Source organism: Panicum virgatum, chromosome 6K (genome assembly GCF_016808335.1).
Source record: "Panicum virgatum strain AP13 chromosome 6K, P.virgatum_v5, whole genome shotgun sequence".
In the NCBI taxonomy this organism is placed as follows: domain Eukaryota; kingdom Viridiplantae; phylum Streptophyta; class Magnoliopsida; order Poales; family Poaceae; genus Panicum; species Panicum virgatum.
Window position 1 is genome coordinate 30,990,465 of NC_053141.1, and position 21,536 is coordinate 31,012,000.

Here is a 21,536-nt window from a genome sequence, read left to right on the forward strand (position 1 = left end):
CACAAGGTCCTCCAAACATCTTGCGACATCGTCATCACTTTCTCCATTATTTGTTGCTGCCTCTTCTTCATTGATTTCCTTGATCATCTTGCACAGAACATGTACCAAAATTCTACTCCATGGATAGCCTTATGAAATTACCTTTTCAACGAGTGGTCATTGATCCCAAACGGACTCCGGATGAAGAAGTTATGGTCGTTTTACTCCGGCACTGCGCTCTGCCCAGAGACATTTCAGAACGCGCAGCGTTGTAAGATTTTACCATAACTCTTCACACCGATCTCCAAAATTCACAATTCTTGATGCGTTGGAAAGAAGGCTTGATGGAGCTTTATAATATACAATTTTCTCTCATGGTACTTTGGAGATGATGATGATCCGATCGCACGATTTTCTTTTCGGGCATGCTTCATCACCTATGGCTTGGACAAACAAATCTCCAAGAGACAATAGCCAAAGTTGACACGGTGATATATCTTTTTCATCTTTACTTATTTTGAGTGTGGGCTCGATAGCGGATGCTGGGCCACTAACAAAAGTTAGCACCTACCACTAAAGAGCGGGTCTTCACGTAGCCATCAACTTGCTTGAGTGAGATTGGACTTATCAAAGTACGAACGTTGAGAACTTCTCAATCGCTTTGTGTCTAGGGTTTTACCTACATTCATGGACACAAACAAGAAACATAGGATATATGCAATAATAAAATTATGGTTAGTCCAAAAATAGATAGATCTCCCTAGGGTTCGTGTTGCCGATCCCCGGCAACGGCGCCAGAAAAGCTTGTTGACACTCCTTAGAGCCCCAATTTACGTACCGCAAGTGCACGGATCGTGGTAGCTTTTCCCTTAGAGTATTCCCCCAAGGTTTATCAATCCATGGATCGGAAACGAATCGACTAGGGTTTACCATCTAATCTATCGAACCTATCCTAAACATGAAGCGAAGATTGCATATAAACTGAACACTTTATAGATATGAATGAAGCATAAGTGTTCATCACACCCACAACCGTAGATGAGATAACACAACCAAGGAGCTAGGGCCTATCGTCTCTAGGTACAATTCTAGTCAAAAAGGTGATCAAAACATAGATTGCGTCTCGACTAAAGGTACACAAAATCATCTCTCAGAAAGGCGGCTCGCAAGCGGCCTACTTTCCCAAGGTCACCGGTGCGAGGTGCGTGTCGACGCCTAAGGTTTCCCAAAGCTTTACCCCAAACGCCCACCAAGTGCTCTTACTCGAAGCTCCTCCTCTTGGTGGCCGCGCAACGACTCCCATGGTACTCGCCATCGATCCTATTCCACATCATGTCGTCGCTAGAACTTTTCCCTCTGCCATGCTGTCACCACACCGGGGTAATCAACCAACTAGCTAAAACACACTACCTCAACGTATCCGCAAGATATAGTCTAATCACCACGAATAGATCTAATCTTACTATGAACATATGGATGCATCACATATGAGAAAGAAAGCATGCATTGAAGTAGACCAAAGTTGAGACTACTAGAATAAAGAGTAGATTGATATCACCATCGTGTGTGTACATACCCGGACGAATGTTGGGGATGACTCCCGAACTGCACCATGGCACAACCTCGCAGGGAGGCCAAGGCGGCTTGGGGTGGCCTAAGCCATCTCCTAGGTACCTTCGATGACTTGTAGCGGCCATCAGCCTCCTCCGGTCTTGGCCCTAGGTTTTCGTCGAGTTCTGGGTGATTGATTCCGCGAGTTGAACAAGGTGTGAGCTATTTATAAGCCGAGGAAGCCACCGGTCGAAGGGGAGGCCGAACCGCCTCGGAAAAGGGCTAGGCCGGCCGGCCTACCCTCTTTCGGGCCCGCCTCGGTCTCATCTTTCGCGTGTAGACTCCTCGCATCTTCTAGAGTTTATGTCCTTCACGATTGCACCCCTTTGGACGTCGTTATCTTTGAGATATCTTCAAGGAAAGGATAGGATAGGGAATCCTTCCTTAAATCTTTATTTGCTTTGCTTGATCTCGAAGTATCTTGATCTCATCTTTGCGGGCTTGGTCCTTTGGGCTCTCTTGGAGGATGGATGTGCATGAATGGGCTTCGAATCAACATGGGCTTTGGTCCTTCCTTTGGGCTTTGGCCTTCGTCTTTCTCCGTGTTAGCGCTCGATCACGGGCCTCGTCATTTCATGCTCCAAAATAGGCCAAAAACGTGCAAAAACGAAGTTCCTCCAAAATATATGTGCAAATGTGAAAATGACCAATAATTAGGCCGGGTTAGGACGGTTAGTGATTTTGATATTAAATTCATGCCATTATCAAGTATAAACAATGGATAAAATGGGTACTTAAGGAGCGCCAACAGAGAATAAGTTCAAACATGATCAACAAATCATAATCATTCAAACTTACTATGAGTTTTTCCTTCGAGGTTTTTCTCATATAAGTTTGCAATCAATGATATTCCATATCATTTTCTCCTTATATTTTCCCACTGGGTTTTAAAAGAGTTTTTAATGGAATACTAACACATATATGTCATATCAAAATTTTCTCCTATTTTCCCAAAAAGGTTTAAGGAGTTTTTCCCATGACATATACATACATACATCTCCTGATTTTTCCCATAGGATTTTCAAGGAGCCTTTCCGATTGATTACAAGACCATAAGAAGATCAAATTGATTACAAAACCACAAGAAGAACAAATTGATCAAGAGGGAGTGTTCTGAAAAAAATTAGATTAGTGATCAATTATTGTAATTAGTTAATTAGTAATTCATGAAGGGGCCACTCCGAAGGGGCCATCCCAAAAGGGCCACCCCGAAGAGGCCATCCCGAAGGGGCCATACCGAAGGGGCATGTCCCTTCGGGCTTCTTGGTCTTGTATATAAACTGTAATCCCTCATCAATCAAGTCAATCGATCATTCATTCCCTCAATCCTTTCTCTCTTTCACTTTTACTCTCAACAATTTTGAAGTTGTGATTCCATTTGTGTTCTTAGATATGGATTTTGAAAGAAGCAAGTTTCTTAAACGTTGAGCTCCACACCAAATTATAATTTCATATTGGTTTGCTCATTTCTTTGCTAGGTTAGAACATTGCAATTTTCTATCTTCTATTTATGTTTTTTTTTCATGCTAGTCTCTTGTTAGGCGTTTTAAATGTATCATTGGAAAAAACTATCTATTGCCTCTATTAGATGTCTATTGTGCAATCTATTATATTTATTCGTCACATGATGTCTAATTATTTATTTCTAGTAGTATATCTTCCATAGATCACTATATGCCAATACTGAATATATATGTCCAAAAAATGAAAAAGGAGATACTCAACACACTACTATATGTACTTCTAAATAACTACATCCTCCCTTGTAGAAGATGAATGTCCTCCGTAGTTTCTTAGTACTGGAAAGTATCATGCAACTAGGGTATTTGGCCATAGAAAGGTATAAAAGGCCATATTCAACAGCAGAAGCCATCCTTAAAGAATATAGTCACCGGCAAACAATCTTAAAGATATATAGATGCTTTTTTATTATCGAAGACTCACTATGAAACAATCTTATATGTAGAAAATGGTTAGATAAGCATTATTAGTATATTAGCCCCACTCGTAGTAGCACATATCTCATTGATGTCCCAACACAAAAAAATCATAGGGGTAGAAAGATGCCACTTATTAGTTGTTATATATTGTCTCACTGCTAATAATTAAACAAGCATAAGAGAAACAAACATAATGTTTAAATAGTATTACTAATAATGCCACTTATTACTAATATGGAGAGAATTATTTTCTTTCCGTAACTTACAATTAGATTTACAGTCAAATTATATTCAAACGCATCCGTTTAAATTTTTATCCAAGATAATGATAACATAAAGAAACTTTTCATGAATTTTTGGTATTTTTCCCACTTGTAAAATAATTTCTAGGCATTTATAAATCTATTTTCAGTTTAAAATCACAGAAAATCGCAGGAACATGATAATATAGTGAAAAATTCACTGGAGTCATATATAAGCATGCTGGATCAAACAAAAATCACTAAGATACCATTTGAGCTACTAAAAAGTAGATATTTCTATGAAACTCGTTTTGGGGCGAAATAGCTAAGTTGAAGAGAAAAAGGACCAAGAAACTAATCACAACTTGTTTAGGGCCAAGGAAATAATTCTCTCTAGTCTTGGTTCCCCTAACTAGGACTATGAATCCAGGACCAGGTCTGGCCTTGAATTCTGGTCCAGCGACCGGAAATAAGGGGTTTGTAAGGCCGAAAAAAAGAATTGGTGCAAGCAACCACAACTTTACTTAAGGTTCATGGGACTTCAATCCGAAGCCAGTTTATCTGGTGCATTGTTTCTTTACAATCCCACTTAGGGCATGTACAATGGTTTAGACAGCTATCGTCTATAAGTGTCTCGTATATAGCATACAAACAATAAAACAGACAACTCATACAATGATTTGTCTATTACGTTGTCTACAAGGCATTTAATCCAAACATAGAGTCATATATCATGATAACCAAGCATAAACTAGATCTTTGTGTGCCATTTTGTTGCTTTCTAGGAGTACAAAACACATGTCGAATGCTAGATAATACAATCCTATTAACATGGTAATGGATTATATATTACATTTCACTTCATGATTATAAATTACCTTGTGACTTCTACATTTTATAAGGACTATTTCATAAAATAACTAGAGGCTATATTGTAAAATGAAAAATATCCGCTTATCTCTATCTCCTGTTCTCTCGATCTCTGTCAACCAGGTCTCTCTCTTTCTCGTCCCATGCTTTCTCTGCTGGTATTCTCTACAGCGTCGGGCGGCCGGACAGCGGAGCAGTCAGCTAGGTAGCGTGGAGGCCGGACGGTGCTGTAGCCTACATGCGAGCGGGTGGATGGCAAGCCGCAAGCAGCACAGCGGCAAGCAGTCGGAAAGCGGAGCGGCGGCGGCGGGTGAGCAGTCGGAGCGCGGAGCGACGATGGCTAGCTGCAGCTGGCCGGCTGGAGAGCGATGCGGGAGCTACGGTGTGGCATGGGGCGGGACACAGATCTGATTTTTCACTCAATCCATGGGGGGCCGTCGCTTCAATCCACAGCTGTTACAACCGGCGACGATGCCGTCGCTACTCCTGGGAGCACGAGCCGTGGTCGTCGTCTCACGAGACGATGGCCTCGGCCGGTTCGGCATTTAATCACCCTTGATAAACGTAATTAACCGGACGTAGACGGCTAATTAAATGGCATTGTACATGCCCTTACACAACACACGTGACTCTAAGTTAGATGCTTTCCTTTTGACCTAACCGTGGAAGATCCTTTAGCTCCGATTGATAACCCGGCCCAACCCTTACTGTAACGGACCCTTTAGTCCCGGTTCATAACACCAATATGAAAAGGATCTACGTTATTTCCGGTTGGTTGCACCAATCAGAACTAATGTGTAAAGGACTTTTAGTCCTAGTCATTCATATCAAACACGACTAAAGGGTGACTTTTAGTCTCAGTTAGTTCTACAAATCGAAACAAAAAGGTCCATAAAATTTATACCTGAAGGTAATAAGATTGGAGACAAATGAGGAGGATGGGTGTGAGTTTCTCTACTGGTATGATGGTTCAGTATTCTGGATCATGGATTTCCATTGGTTATGGGCTTGGGTTATCGTTTTTGCGTGGTTTGTGTGATTTTGTGTGAGACTGCGAAGTATAAAAATTTGAAGGCAAAACTGTTGATGGCTATAGAAATAGCTATAGATGGGCTTAGTAATATAAGCCCACTTGTCTTTACTTTTAGTGAACATGATCGGAGATCTTTATGGACTGGCCTGTTTTTGTTAAAAAAAACAAATGTATTTGCTCCATAGGGACGTGCTCCCTACGTCCTGAAATGTAGGGCATTCTAGAGTTCAAATTTTGTACTCAAATGTAAGACATTGTAGGTTGAGAGTAAATCAAATCATCTTAATTGTGCATCATTTTCGGATCTTTTCCAATAGAAAAACGTGCATGCAGCCGTATATGGGGAGGTGCATGGGAAAGAGCATGCTTATTAATTAGCACATATTTAGTTACCTAAATAAAGTTCTAATGCTTAATAATTAGGGGTAGGAGATTTTTTTTCTCTATCTCCATAATCTATTAGAAAAATCCTAGAATGACCTACATTTCAGGAAGGAGGGAGTAGATCATTTTAACTTTTGTTGGTTCATAAGACTTTTGCTATGAATCTAAATATATGTTATTTTATATCTAGATGTATAGTAAATATTATAAATCTAGACTCTATTTGGAGAAATAGCCAAGAGTTATTTTGAGGGCTAAAGTTTAGCTTAAGAAAATAACCCTTCAATGAAATAGCCCTTCTGGTGTTTGGATCCAAGAGTTATTTGGCTCATAAAACACTTTTTCAATCATTGGGATGCTACTTTTCCAAGAGAGAGTGAGAGAATCAGTGGGCCCGCACAAAATAGCCCCAAATAGCATCTCTTGGGGGGGATTTTTTTTTGGTAGGTTATTTGCAGATAGCCCAAAAATAACCCTCCCATTTGGCTCCCTTTGAGCTATTTGGGGTTATTTGGGGTGGGCTAAAAAATAACCTATGGATCCAAACATAGCCCTAGGGCCTGTTTGGAGAAATAGCCTAGAGCTATTTTGAAGGTTATTTTTTGGCCCATCCAAATAGCTCTTTGCTGTTTGGATCCCTAGGCTATTTTAGCTTTAATGCACTTTTCTAATTATTGGAATCCCCCTACAACCGGATCTCGTGCGGTGGGGGGTAGAGAGATAAGGTGGGCCCACATGCAAATAGCCTAAATAGCACCCCTTGAGGGGGATATTTTTTTGAGGGGAGTTATTTTCAAATAGCCATGAAATAGTCCTCCCGTTTGGCTCCCTTTGAGCTATTTGGGGGTGGGCTAAAAAATAACTTACGGATCCAAATAGCGCTCTAGTAAAGCTAAGACAATCTAGATTGTAGAATGGATGGAGTATGTATATAGGATCCCTGCCCACAAACAACTTTCCGTCTTCCACGGGATAGCCATTTCTACGAGGGCACCTTCGCCTCGTGCTGCTCACTTCCCAGGTAACCTCTGCACATTCTAAAGTCTCTTGAATTGTTTATTCTAGAACATTTATTGTGAAACTAATTTCAGGTTTTGAGACTATCAATTCTGCTAGAATAATCTAAGTAATTTGTTTTTGACGAGAGTTTATGTACAAAGCTTTTCTCGCTCCAACAGGCACTACGGGATTCTGGTTCTTTCCCGTAGTGAGGCCTGCTTGTACAAACACCCACTTTGTCCAGCATCGAAAAGATGAGATGTGGCGCAACTTATCAACGGGAAGATGACACATCAGTTTGGGCCGGGGAGCCCACCACTCACTCACGCAATAAATCCACCCACGTCACGACTCACGAGAATTTCATTCGCCTCTTTCGACCGGAGTCGTGCAGTACTCGCCCTCGCTTCGGCGTGCTCTGCGATTCCCAGGCGACCTCGGCGGCGGCGCCGCTCCGGCGTTGTCTACCCGACGGCTGGTATGCTCAGTTGCTCACTCCTTCCCATGTATCCCCGTCTGCTCCTCTCCTCGCCGTTCCCTTCCTCGCTCCTCTCTGTCCGCATCGTGTTTACGGTTTTGCGTGTTGCATCGCCCGGCTTTGTGCTAGATCTGCGCTGAAATTATCGATTTGGAGTTTTGGATCTCGGCAAAGATTAGGACGTGCTCCTGCCCTGCAGCTACTGTGCCGACTCTGACATGCCGCCCGTCTCTCATCTCCGTTTCTTCAAAGTGATCGAGCAGCACCAGCACGCGTCTCCACAATTTCTCGAGTTTTGCTGCGTCAGCGCCTCCTTGCGCCGCCGAAACACTGAAAAGTGCAGGCCCGCGAGCAGAGACTCTGAGTGATTCGTTGCTAACTCTGAAACTTCGCTCTACTCTACTTCTCGCTAGAGTCAAATCGCAAGCTAGATGCGGCGGCGCAGCGCTGAGCTTCCAAACACCCAGTCATGCAGTACACGCCTGCACACCTGCTCTCCTTGTACTAAATCAATGGAATAGATTGGGAGGAAAACCAATTTGAATCTGATTGCGGACCTCATAGAATATGGAAAGATCTGTCAGCAATTCCTATAAAATCTACCATCATTTTTCCTCTTACTGGCATAGTATACAGGTTCATCTTCAGTTTTGTCCACAGCTTTCGCCAAAAATTTCAGAAGTTAATTTACTGCTTTGCGACACAGAATTGTTAAGCAAAGGGAGCAATGAAGATATTTTTGACAGATTTCTAATTTATTTATTGAGTTTACAATATTTGGAGATATTAGTGCAGTTTCATGATTTCATCTTGTCTTGCCTGCCCGTGCTTATGTTTATTTATGTCATACCATTTTTTATGTGTTAAATTAAATGAAGACATTTAGTTCATCCTGTCAAACCGTATGATATAGTTTCATCTTGTCTTGCTCAATCCATCTCTTTTATGTATCCATATGTTTACCAAGAATTTGATCGTATCCTTAAACTAGAAATGATATTATATGCCTGGAATCTATTGCAACAAATAGGGGCTCGTATGTTTAAATAATCGCTTGAAATGATATAAAGTGAGATTGGTATTTAATGGGCTCGCAATCTCTGGGCATCATGTCTCATTTAGAACGAATGAATATGGAGCTATACAGTAACATGATACTTGTATGTCAGATTATATATATTTGAGGAACCAGTATATTTTGTTTGCATCTAGAGCCTTTGTATAAGTGATATTTTTTTGGCATGTATTCTTGATTTTTCGGGCTATCGATCTCATCTTTTTTCATTTGTGTGAAGGCTGAAAACTGCTACCTTGGTTTTGCCAGCAAGTCGTAGAACAAAATGGAGGAAATCAATGGTGCTTCTGCTCATGATATGGCTCTCGCTATGGTTGCTTATCCTGTTGTTCATGCTGATGACACTGCTGGAGTTCCAGTCCCCGTACAGACACTAATGCAATCTTTCTGGACATCCTGTGATAAGTGTGGATTCCAATTTGAATATGAACTTAAATATTTAGATCACTTAATGAAGTGCCGAATGTGTTATAATGCATTTGTGGCAAAGGAGACGGTTGGCCGTGCCCATAGAAAGAATAAATCTGTTGTTCACAAAGACAAGGTTGCAGGAAAACGATTGCTGGCTCTTCCGCCTACAGAGAGTAGTGCAAGTGTTCCTGAGAGTTTTCATCCAATAGAAGGTCACCTGGTTAAGTCACCTGGTGCTGACTACAAGGTGCAATGATTTCTGCATTATTTTTTGTTTTCTAGTTGTATATCCATATAGCTTCTATTGGCATGATCTCCTAGCTTTCAATTTTAGATATTGATACAAGTAAAAGATGGAATGACACAATTTGCAGTACTTAAACCATAGGAATATTAAGGTGTTTTTTGTACTATTCAGCACACTACTGTTACAAAAAAAAACTAGCAAGCTCTACTACTACATTTTTTTTTACAAGCGTAGCAAGCTGTCTTATTGCAAAATTAACTGGTTTACACATCTATTTTACATATTCATCACATGATACATTTTTTTGTAAGACCCTGAATCCTCACCTACTCCAGGCAAAATGACTATGTTGATGGAATTGGACTTATTGAATTTTGAATGTTTGTACTTCCCACACATTCAAGCATTTAATTTGTGATTAGGTGGTATTGTTTTTTTTGTCAATGATAACCGAATAATAACTTACTCGATGTGCTATATTATTTTTATCCAGGCTGCAGAAGATGACTGTTTTGAAAACCCAGCAGAGCCTCAAGGAATACCAAAGGAAGCTTCTCCTGAAGCCGTTGTTGCAGAACTAAAAAGAATACCAGACTTGTCCCGTGATGATTTCCTCAAGGCATTCAATATACTTAGACGCAATGTTTTTGAGTTCAGAATACTTGTAGCATTTCCTATGAACTTAAAGAAGAAATGGCTACTAAAGGAAATCAAGAAGCGAAACTGCTAACATGCTATAATGATGACAATGGAGCAGCATATGATGCATGATACTTTTTCTATATCATTGGTACTGTTTGGCGACTTAGTTCGATGTTGTAATCAGCTGTTCTGGATTTTTACCTTTTGATTTTTCTAGCCGGAATTTATATTTCTTGGACAGAATTTATCCTTCCATTACTATGTGTACTTTAATTTAATATGTTAGTTTGTTCATATCTACTAGGCTGATTTTGATGCGATTCTAAAACTATTTGTACATGTGGGTTCCATGGTAGTGTGGTTCGCTTTTAATTTCTCCCAAAAACTGCATGAAATTTTACAAAATTTGATGTTAACCTTTTCTTTCAAATGTCTAGCTTAGCTGTATAGATGATGTGCTATATACCATATTTTTTGTGCTAGTTTGAGAAAAAACATCGAAAGTCTTGCACTTTTAGTAATTTGCTTCGGAAAAGCCATGGAAAAAATCAATATATATAAAGGCAACTTATTGTAACCCATTAGCGCTGCACATTATTTACTTGTGTCCCTTGAGTAAAATTTTTTCTTGAGGAAGTGGGTACCTATGTTATATGGTTTTTTTCCCATAGCAGCAGAAATAATAATTGCTTTCAATTTTCTATCATTCTGTCATGAGAGGTAAAAAAATACGATGAAGGTTTTTTTTTGGAAAAGAAAAAATTTATTAATTTCAAGCACAATACATCAAGGTGATACATCGTCTTGAAATTTTCCCGACCTCTGGCTAAAACGACACACAGCCTAAAAAAAGTTTGATATAGATCCTTCCACACTAATGACTGTCAATTCTAAGACTGGATCCGCCTGTCCAGCCTTGATGCATCATGTAGCCGGCCAGCGATGAAGGCACACGCGGCCAGCCGGTGGTGTACCCATCGGGTCCGCCGTGGTGATGGGCTGCAGAGGCGGCATTCCACTCCCATGCGACGGTGTAGGCGGCCGCGACATATGTGTATACGCAGGGGGCGGGGGTTCCTTGGTGCCGGCAACGCAGGCCCATGTGCCCCAATGGGCAGTGTATCCGCTGGGTTCATCGGGGATGGGTGGCAGCGATGAGATGGCACCTACCCGGAAAGGGGTTCCGCCCCCCTGACGCGTTGGTGGAGCCGGCCGACGACACGGGTAGGCACGCAGATCGGAGACTGCAGATCGGTTCGGCAGCGGCCGAGGGCTAATTTCTCTGGCGGATCTACACCTGGCGCGGTAGTGGTTGGATGCGGAGAGGGGATGGGGGGTGCCTGGCTGCGTGGTGGGAGGGGGGGAGGGTATCAGCGGCGGTATGGTTGCAGGGGAGTCGTCAGCGGTGGTGTGGAGGGCAGGGGGTGTAGCGAGGACGGGGGGTCAGCGTCAGTACGACGGCGTTCACTTGAGCTTCGTGATCACCTCCGTCGGACTCCGGGATCAGCTCGTATATTCCGTCCGATAGAGCAGTCGTATTTATATGTAATGCAATAGATGAAATTACAAACACACTCATTTCCTGGTAAAGTTGTAGTCTACAAATAGCAACACAACTTAGAATATGGGCAATCGTTTATAGAGTAGATAACTAATATTTCTAACTACACAAGGCATCCTGATCAACAGCACAAAAGAAACTCACTAACTTCATAAAACAAGTTGTAGTTGAATCCTATAGCTTGCAATTCATGGTTTGCTAATAATTACCTAACTCAGCACACATTCAGTAGTAAATTCATCAAAAATTATAACAAACAGAAGGTAAACAGAGTGATCTACCCTGAAAATTTCATACCAAAACATGCAGCCATTTATTCAAGACAAATCATTTATTCAGACAACTCCTAGAACAAGATTGAATTATACAGGTTAGACCAGAGCAAACTAGAAGCTAGAAATTTAATAGGAGGTTTACATAGAGCTAAATTAACTACTGTAAAATTTTCCAGATTTAATCTACAGAGAATTTATTCTGAGAAAATAAACAAAACTGACAGCAAACTAACAAGATTCATTTTCAGATTCTGTTCTATTCATGAACTGGTGATCAAATTTTACAGACTGTAACATATTACTAAAAAAAGGCTCAAAAAATTTATCAGGATTTTCTAAATAAGGAAACTATTTATCATGATTAAATCTCACTTAAGAAGCATTAAATCAAAGAAATATCTAAACAGAAGGAATGACCACGAAATTTTTATAGAAACAGTAGAGTCACATGAACATTTCACCATAAAAATTTCACAGCAAAACATGGTTTCAATCATCAGTTAAGAAAAAGATAAAAACAACTAGCATTTAAACACTAGTAACACAAATCTATTTTTACAGCAAAAACTCTCAACTAACACCCAACATATTATGATTCTACTGCAAATATCTCTTCATGAGGATTCCAGAACATTAAAATTTGCCTTTTTCTGATTTTTCTACGAATTTCTATGGAATTTCAAAGTTTGCAACAAAAATAACAAAGAAGTCCCTGCTGACACTATTCAAATGAGTCATGGGCTTCGCAGACAGCCCCCTGGGGTTTCTTGAATTCTAACAGGGGGGTCCTCGGCCAGTGGGGAAAAACAGGGAACGATGGAGGTGGCGGATCCCGGCGACTCCGGTTACCGGCAGCGAGGGAGATGTTGGGGAACTCAAAGAGGAGACTGAGCCGCACCCTTTGGTGCCCGTGGCATGTCAGGAGAGGGTCGGAGGAGGGCGGTGGATAGTGAGGCGGCGGCGGAGGCGCTCATCGGCGGGGGTGTTCCGGTGGGGATTGGGCGAGGAGGAGTGGTGGGTGAGCTTCGCGGGGCCAAGGCGGAGCTGCTGGTGTGGTCAGCGCGGGCGGAGGAGGACCGGAGCTATGAGTTCCACGGTGAGCATGCGGCGGCGGAGCTCTGTGCGGCGGCGGCGGCGTTCTGGGGCGTCGGAGTAGGGAAAAAGCGAAAGAGCTCTCGGATTAGCTTGCTGGGGTACTTGTAGTGCTCATGCGCGCACGAGATATTGGTCCGGGGTGCTGCGCTGCACGGGCCACGGCGGCGGCGAGGTGGCGGCCGGCGGGTGGGTCTGGGCGCGTGGCACGGAGAGGAGAGGGCACGGCGCGAGGCAAAAGCGGCGGTGGAAGCTTGGGCGCGACGCGTGGATGTCAGCGCAAGCAGGAGGTGGCCGGGGAGGCGGCCCAGAGCGGCGGGCGGCGCTGTCCAGCGGCGGCGTCAGTGAAACAGAGGAAGCAGGCTTGAGGTGGAAGAAGAGGACTGATTTGCAAATTCAGAAAATTTCAGGGACCCAGCTGTAAACCAGCAATAACTTTTAATCTAGGGCTCAAATGAAAAAGTGCCCAACATGAAAGTTGTTCAACTTTTCAAGTTCTACAACTTTGATGTGGTGCAAAAATTTATTTGATCAAAGGTTAAAGAGTTATTTTTGAAAACATAAGGAGGATTTGAATTCAAAGGACTTTTGTCTTTTTCAATGTAAAATCACTTTAAATCTAGGCTGAAATGAAAGATTTCCTACCAAGCAATGATTACACTACAATTTGCAAATACACCCTCCACAAAAACTATAATCACACATCCTATTCAAATAAAACTATACCGTTGACCTTAGAACAATTCATAATTACACAAAGGTCCTTAAAATTTTAAAAATAGGCCCTTGCTCAAACAATTTCACACATGAAGCACAAGAAATAAATGTAGTTTTATTGTGCAGACACCTAGGGTGTCACAATGTGGGGGGATGAACCGCCCCTACAAAGTTCTTTTTTAGGAGCGACTCACCCCCAACCGCCCCTAAAAATGGCACCCATTTGTAGGGGCGGCTGAGGATTACAAGTGCGGCTTGGTTGCTACAATACTCGCACCCAATTTGTCAGAACGGGTGACATTTTGGTCCACCCTAAAAAAAATTGGGGTGTTGCTACAAATCATTTTTTGTAGTAGTGTTTGTGTGAAACTGCGAAGTATCAAAATTTGAATGCAAAAATGTTGATGGCTATAGAAATAGCTAGAGATGGGCTTACTAGTAAGCCCACTTGTCTTTACTTCTAGTGAACATCGCTATAGGATTCACACGCTGTGTCGTGTGCCTTTGGCACATGGGAAACACTTCGCCGTGTGTTGTTCATCCTTTGGCAGACCGCTCACGGCATACAAACGTCGGCAAAGTGGCCCTATGCCGTGGGTCGTTTTCTCGGGCACATGGCGAAGAGTTGCCGAGTGATAAAATGCACTCAGCAATTTTTTTTTGGAAAACAGATTTTAAAAATAGGAAACAAAAAAGATTTAATCTGGGGAGGACCCCACCGGCCAGCCACCTGTCTGCTCCATCGATGTCGCAAGTTGCGGCATTTTTTGTGCGCCACGCGTGGCCGATGGGATTCGAACCCGTGACCTCCCCCTCGTGTGTAACTTCCTATCCCACTGCAATACAAACTCACTTGAGTCTATACTCTATTTTCTTTCCCCACATATTATACTAAACGGAGTGTAAATTGCTTGTTTGCGGCTCTAAATGAATTCAAATTAAAAAGTTGTCAACTACAAACTTTTATAACTTCTTGAGATCTATAACTTTTATTTAGGCTATTTTTCCATCCAAGGTCGTTTACAAAATTTGAAATTCACTTTGCCGTGTGCCGTATCTTTGGTTTGGCGCACAGCAAACATCTATTTTTTTAAAATTTCTACATAGTGTACCAAATTAATTAGTTAAATATAGCAAATAAAGGCAAAAATGTATCAAATTTTCGAGGTGAGAAGAGGAAAAACTTTTATTACTTTGCCATGTGAACAAAAGCACAAGGCAAATTTATTATTTTGCTGTGTGAAAAAAGCACACGACAAAGCATGGCTTTGCCGTGTGCCCAACATTTCCTGTGTGTTTTTTTGGGTGACACACAACAAAAAAATTGCTTGCCATGTGCCCGAGAAGTTGCCCACGGCAAACTTTAGGCACACGGCAACTAAGTCGTTTCCTGTAGTGCACGCATGATCGGGATCAGATATCTTTATGGACAGACATGTTTTTGTTAGAAAATCGTATTTATTCCATAGGAACCGAGATCGTTTTAACTTTTGTAGGGTCATAAGACCTTTAGCTATGATCCTAAATATAAGTTATATTATATCTAGGTGAATAGTAAATATTACAAATCTAGTAAAGCTAGGATCCATGCCCAAACAACTTTCCGTCTTCCACGGGATAGCCATTTCTAGGAGCAAGAAGAGAGAGAAACAGGAGAGAGAAGGGAGCAGGCGACTAGCAAAGCGCTCGCTTGAGCGGGCGGAGACGTCATGCGGCGTGTGCTATTGGTTGAGACATCTTGCTCTGCATTAATAACTGTGGGGTTCACTAAGGGGACGCGCGCTTGTAGCCGGCGGCGGGGGCGTATGCTATTAGTTTTGCTCTACAAGTGTGCCTTAGCCTCGTGCTGCTCACTGCCCAGGCAACCTCTGCATTTTAAAGTCTCTTGAATTGTTGATTCTAGAACATTTATTGTAAAACTAATTTCAGGTTTTCAGACTGTGTCAATTCTACTAAAACGAGCTAAGTAATTTGTTTTTGACGAGGGCAAACATTGGCTCTCTCTTTCACTGTGTAGTTTATGGACAAAGCTTACCCAGTCCAACGGGCCTATACTTGCACAAACACCCAGTTTGTAAAGTATCGAAAAGATGAGATGTACTGTCAAAAAAAGAAAAGATGAGATGTGTCGCAATTTATCAACGGGAAGATGACACATCAGTTTGGGCCGGGGAGCCCACCACTCACGCGATAAATCCAACACCCACGTCAGGACTCACGAGTATTTCATTCGCCTCTTTGGACCGGAGTCGCGCAGTACTCGCCCTCGCTTCGACGTGCTCTTCGATTCCCAGGCGACCTCCGCGCCTCTCCGGCGTTGTCTTCCCCGACGGCTGGTATGCTCAGTTGCTCACTCCTTCACATGTATCCCGTATCCCCGTCGTCTGCTCCTCTCCTCGCCATTCCCTTCCTCGCTCCTCTCTGTCCACATCGTGCTTAGGGTTTTGCGTGTTGTATCGCCTGGCCTTTGCTAGATCTGCGCTGTGAAATTATCGATTTGGAGTTTTGGATCTCGGCAAAGAGTAGGACGTGCCCCTGTCCTGCAGCTACTGTGCCGATTCTGATATGCCGCCCGTCTCCCATCTCCGTTTCTTCAAAGTGATCGAGCAGCACAGCACCATCACGGCCCCATAATTTCTCGAGTTTTGCAGCGTCGCGTCGCCTCCTCGCGGCGCTGAATACACTGAAAAGCGCAGGCCCTCGAGCACTGAAAAGCGCTGAATACAGCTCAACCTAGAGTTTTGGCGGCTCGGTGCATGAATCAGAGGAAAATCCATCGTGATCTGAGATTTCTCGTTAGGGGCTTAAGGCCTGGAGGGGGAATTTCCAGGCCCAAAGTATACCACCACAGGCTAGGGTAATCGTACGCTACTCTCCACCTTCCCGTCTCGTGTCTGAAAGATTGCTCTTTCGACTGGAGCAGTGGTGGCCCTTGCTCGCTACTTCCCCGTCGAGAGTTGTTCGATTCCCTCCGGCGTTGTCTTCCCCGCTAGCTGGTACGCTCACTCCACACCCCCGTCCGCTCCTCTCCACCCCGTTCCCTTCTCTCCCTCTCCATTTGCCTAGGGTTTGGGGGTTTGAGCGTTTCGACCCGATCGAGTTTTGGCGGCTCTCTAGATGAATCAGAGCAAACTCCGTCATCTGAGACTACTAGAGGCAAGCCTCTCCCTATTTAAGATATTCAGAACCAGATCTTGGGCTCGATGTTGGCTAATCCCCAATTCCCTCTCTAGTCTGTAACCCTAACAACAGACAACTACGACGTGTTCTGTAATCAGTGTGCCGGGCAGTACACTCCTACACGCCTGCACTCGAGTTTGGGAGGAACGCCACCAAATCTGCTAACACTCGATGTATTAAATCAGTGAATAGATTGTGAGGAAATCGGACTTGAAGGTGATCGCGACACTCATAGAAAGTAAAGCGATCTGTTTGCTCGACAAATGGCCCTCCCAACAGGACCGTGTCTACTATAGGATACGTATGTGAGGATTTAGGTTCAGACTAACCTACTTGACCTTTCAAAATTCTTTTACAACAGGAAAATTTGCTTTCCTTTGCTATACCTAGTACCGACCAATATTTAAAATCTCCGGCTAAGCCTCTTAGCTGCCAGCCTTTGCAGCAGCTAAGGAAAGCTAAAGCCGGCTATAGCTATAGCTATAGCTAAGTCATTTATTAGCTGTTTTGGTAAAAATTAGAAATAAACACCTTTGTAATACAGGAATACACGACCATAACATCCAGTACTGGAGACCAAGACCATAAAGGTACTTAAAAGTTAATATGGCCTTGTTTAGATGCATAAAGTTTTGGGTGTAAAGTACTGTAGTACTTTCGTTTGTATTTAGTAATTATTGTCCCGCCATGGGTTAACTAGGCTTAAAAGATTCGTCTCGCAAATTATAGATAAACTGTGTAATTAGTTATTTTGTTTAGCTATACATTTAATACTTCGTGCATGCGTTAAAAGATTCGATGTGATGAAAAATCTTGTAAAGTTTTGGAATTTTGAAGGAAATTAAACAAGGCCCATATCCACTAGTCATTACGAGATAGAGAACACTTGACAACATAAGCATTTCATATAAGTGCATACATGACACTTGCCCACTGTAACATTGCTCCTGTCCAGGACTATTAGCAAAAGAACATAGAGTTCAGATCAATCGTCAGGAGACTTAACACAACAAAATCCAGTCTCCACTGTCTACTCTCTACTGAAGGTCTGTCAAAATTTCTAGCTGCCGCTAAACGAAGGCCTAATTTAGCGGCTATCGCCGGCTAAGAACAGCTATTAGCGGCAGCTAAATCATAGCGTTAAATTTGAACTATCCTAGCTGCTCTCTCTTCCTCAGCGGCTATCTCCGGCTATAGCTACATTTCTGATTGCTCTTTATTTGCATTGCTATGCTGCTCCCTCATTGCACCCATAGTCACAGGATTCGGGGTCGATGCCTCGTCCCTCGACCCGGGAACGTAGTTCCGATTCGAGGGTCGGGGTCGAAGAGGGTCAGTGTCCCATTCAAGGTTGGATCGTGTCCCGGTTTGAAAGGGGTCGCAGCCCCATTGCTAGCAGATTTAATTGGGATAAGGAGGTTAAGGACAATGGATTAGTGTGGTTTTTGTTAGACAATGAGCTGAGTACGTGTAGCATGGTCTAAATGTACTCTTTTATATGTTTCTTATATGCTTGTGCAGATTAGTTTCTTCATTAGTAGCATATATATAGTTTTTGTCTTTATCGACCCGAAGATATCAACCCCGATGAATCAGGGTCGCGTCCCACATAATAATTTATCGTTCCATAGATGTATACCCCCTTCGTATCATAATTTTATAAAGTGACGACCCTCGACCCCGTTCCTCGACCCGGTCGACCTAGGAACTTTGTGACTATGATTGCACCTCGTCATGATTTTTGCTTGCCTCTACACTTGCTACAGTTTATTCTGATGAGTAAGCTCTTGCCCATCTCCTGCGACACTTTGCTGTCTGCGGAGCCTCAATTTGATAGGGTCAGGGTTAGGAATTGGAGGGGTTTCTTTTGGGTGGGTGGGTGGGAGGTCGGTGTTGGCAGCAATGGGAACTTGACCAGTTGGTGTTGTGGCTGTGAGAGCTGCCACAGACAAGGTGAGATGCATGGTGGGGTGAGGGTGCTTAAGATGTGATGCAAGAGCTGGCCGATGATAGAAGAAGAGCGTCCTAAAAGAACTAACTTAGGAAGAATAAAGAGTTTGGGGCCCTCAGCCTGTTTCATTCATTGGTATTTTTAGGGTGGAAAATACCCAGTTGGAATATGAACTGAATGGTAGCTAGTACATCGCCCATAACATCTCTATTCATGGAACCTCGCAAGCAATTGAATTAATTCATTTCCCATAGCTACATTTCTGATTGCTCTGTATTTGCTTTTTTGCTATGCATGGCTAATTCACTAGTGTCTGATTTGTGTGATTTCATTTTTGTGCAAATCAATCGTTACTATAGGATCCTGGTGATAATATACTGTTCGTGTAAATTTTGTCTCACATTTTCTGATTTTCATCATGGTTGCTTATTCTACCATTTTTATTGTGAAATTGTTTTTAGTTCAGGTTTTCAGAACATGTAAACTAGAAGCAGAATATATCCTGAAATTAAAAGCAATAACGCTTGGAAAGTAATGGAACTGATGAGACCTCATATTTCGAAATTGATAAATATTTAATGTACATGTGATCTGAAAACTTTATGTTCCCTTTATTTATGTGGAGCTATGCTGGAACATTATCCTTGTATTGCTAATAAATTATATTTGAGCAGCACAATTTGCTTTCGTACCTGCAGCAATAACTTTTATTTAACTTGCATTGTTGACTATCTCATGAATCCTATTTTTTGCATTTGTATTAGGGCCACGACTATTTCATTTCAAGCTGAAGGATACCCTATTGGCGCCTCAGCTATGGTTCCTGCTTCACCTCCATGTATGGATATAATTGTGCATGCACCTGCTACTGATGTTGATCCTGCCCCAACTCCAGTAGCAGTTCAGATGCAAACTGCATTTTGGACATCATGTGGAGAGTGTGGATTGGGGCTTGAGTATCCCATGATATATCAACATTGTGTACTTCGTTGTCCTCATTGCCATAAACCATTTGAAGCGATTGAGAAATCATTGAAGTCAATCATAGGACAAACTGATAGTTCAGTTCCTCAGGCACCTAATGATGAGCTTGCACTTAAATATATGGAGGCTCTACCATGTAAAAAGAATTCAAGACGTGTCCCTCGAAAATTTCAACGTGAGAGCGGTCATGGGGTGTCAATGCGACGTTACCTGCTTGGGTCGTCCATCATGCAAGCAAGGCATAAAACTAAAAGGCGAAGGAAAGATCTGTGTGAGCCTTCTAGCTCTCACTACGAGGTGCAATCATTTCCATTGATTTAACTTTGGTTTTCCTTTTTCATGCCTTACTAATTATTTCCCAGTTTTCATAGCACAGATAGATAAGAAGTAGGTGTTGTCTTACATTTTCCTTACTTCTCAAAGCTTTTGAAAAGTTCTGGATACAGTGATAAGTTTGACGAGCTAATAAGGATCGTTAGCTGAAGAATATTTACCTTACTGCTTAACCAGTTTGTATATAACCTTACTTAATCCTATTAAACTGTTTATGTTAAGCAACAGATCTGTTGAATTAACGCGTATGCTTCCTGAAGTGATTACATTGTGCATAATTCTTATTCTGTGGTCCTCTTTTCTTGTATCAACAGCTAGTTGTCCAAATAACTGATTTGCTAGAGTGCTCAAAAGACTTCTAGTTTTTAACATATAATCATTTATTGTAATTTCCAGGTTTCCAAGTATTCAAGCTTTGCAATACCATTTGTGCCTCAATTAATACACAAGAAACCTTCTCCTGAGGATGTCATTGCAGAACTCAAAAAAATACCTGATCTGGCCCCTATGGATTGGCTCAAAGCCTGCAATATGCTTAGATACGATAATTTCCAGTTCAGATCACTGAAGGCACTTCCAATGGACATGAGGAAAGAATGGCTACTTAATGAGATCAAGTGATTTTGAAGTTTGTTCCTTCTGCCAAAGTGATAAGCTTCGAAGGCATGATGAACCTTTGTTTACTTTGATGTTGTAATAATCTGTTTGATGTTGATCTGTTCTTCATGATTTGCTGATTCAAGATTTTTAATTCTGAACATTATCTATTGTACTTTACTTCTGGATCTCATAAACTTTCTTCCCATGAAAATCTATCAAAAGTTCATCTAAAGTTTCCTTGAACGTCGGTTGTTTTTTCTTACAAATGATTTTGTTATTTTCAATAGTGTATAGTCAAACTATATGAGGAATTGACCATCTGCATGAACAAGTGTTGTTATTTGCTTTTGTTTGTCATGCGATGTCCTTACATTGCATGATATTCTATGTTTTTATATTCATTACAATATTTTAGAAATATTAGAATGTTATAGATGGATACTCCCTCCATCCCAAAATACTAGTCATCCTGGGATTCAAAATTTGTCCAAAAAAACAAGTCATCCTACCCTATTTAGAAAGTGCATGTGCATGCAAAAATCAATTAGTGCCAAATATGGATAATATATAGGAGTAAACATGGTCATTTTACCTACTTGTTAATTTGTCTTAGAATTTCTAGGATGACTAGTTTTATAGGATGGAGGGAGTATATAATAACTGGATTGGATGATAGAGCGTATTTTCTTTGCTAAACATGCTTCTAATTTGAACTCATCTGATAGGTCATTCACTGTAACAACCTAAATGTAATTATCATGTTAAGCATTGCATAATGAGCATTGTTGTTAGCATTCATAAAAAAATTGTGTTTGATTTGAATGCATTTGAATTTAATTTTGAATTATTGATACATTTGAAACTCATGCTTTGAGAAGCAACTTGTATTTTCATTATATAACTTATGTTGGGAATTGCTTTGATAAAATACT

General features: G+C 41.7%; 1 protein-coding gene across 2 annotated transcripts; it reads left to right on the forward strand.

Moving 5' to 3' along the window:
- Window positions 1-7,383: 7,383 nt before the first annotated feature.
- On the forward strand, window positions 7,384-10,208 carry LOC120713603. 2 transcript variants are annotated; one of them, XM_039999531.1, is made up of 4 exons: window positions 7,384-7,400; window positions 7,454-7,536; window positions 8,861-9,269; window positions 9,763-10,208. In XM_039999531.1, the coding sequence occupies exons 3-4, from the start codon at window positions 8,877-8,879 to the stop codon at window positions 9,997-9,999; spliced, it is 630 nt and encodes a 209-aa protein (XP_039855465.1). In that variant the 5' UTR covers window positions 7,384-7,400; window positions 7,454-7,536; window positions 8,861-8,876; the 3' UTR covers window positions 10,000-10,208. The 2 variants fall into 2 exon arrangements, with proteins under 2 accessions (XP_039855465.1, XP_039855464.1); XM_039999530.1 differs by lacking the exon at window positions 7,384-7,400 and having other exon boundaries at window positions 7,448-7,536; window positions 8,832-9,269.
- The last annotated feature ends 11,328 nt before the right edge of the window (window positions 10,209-21,536 follow it).

Bases quoted from the DNA above. Each gene is read 5' to 3' on its own strand.
- LOC120713603 (XM_039999531.1), top strand. From the start codon at position 8,877: ATGGAGGAAATCAATGGTGCTTCTGCTCATGATATGGCTCTCGCTATG. The intron at 9,270-9,762 runs GTGCAATGATTT...ATTTTTATCCAG, and splicing joins CACCTGGTGCTGACTACAAG to GCTGCAGAAGATGACTGTTT.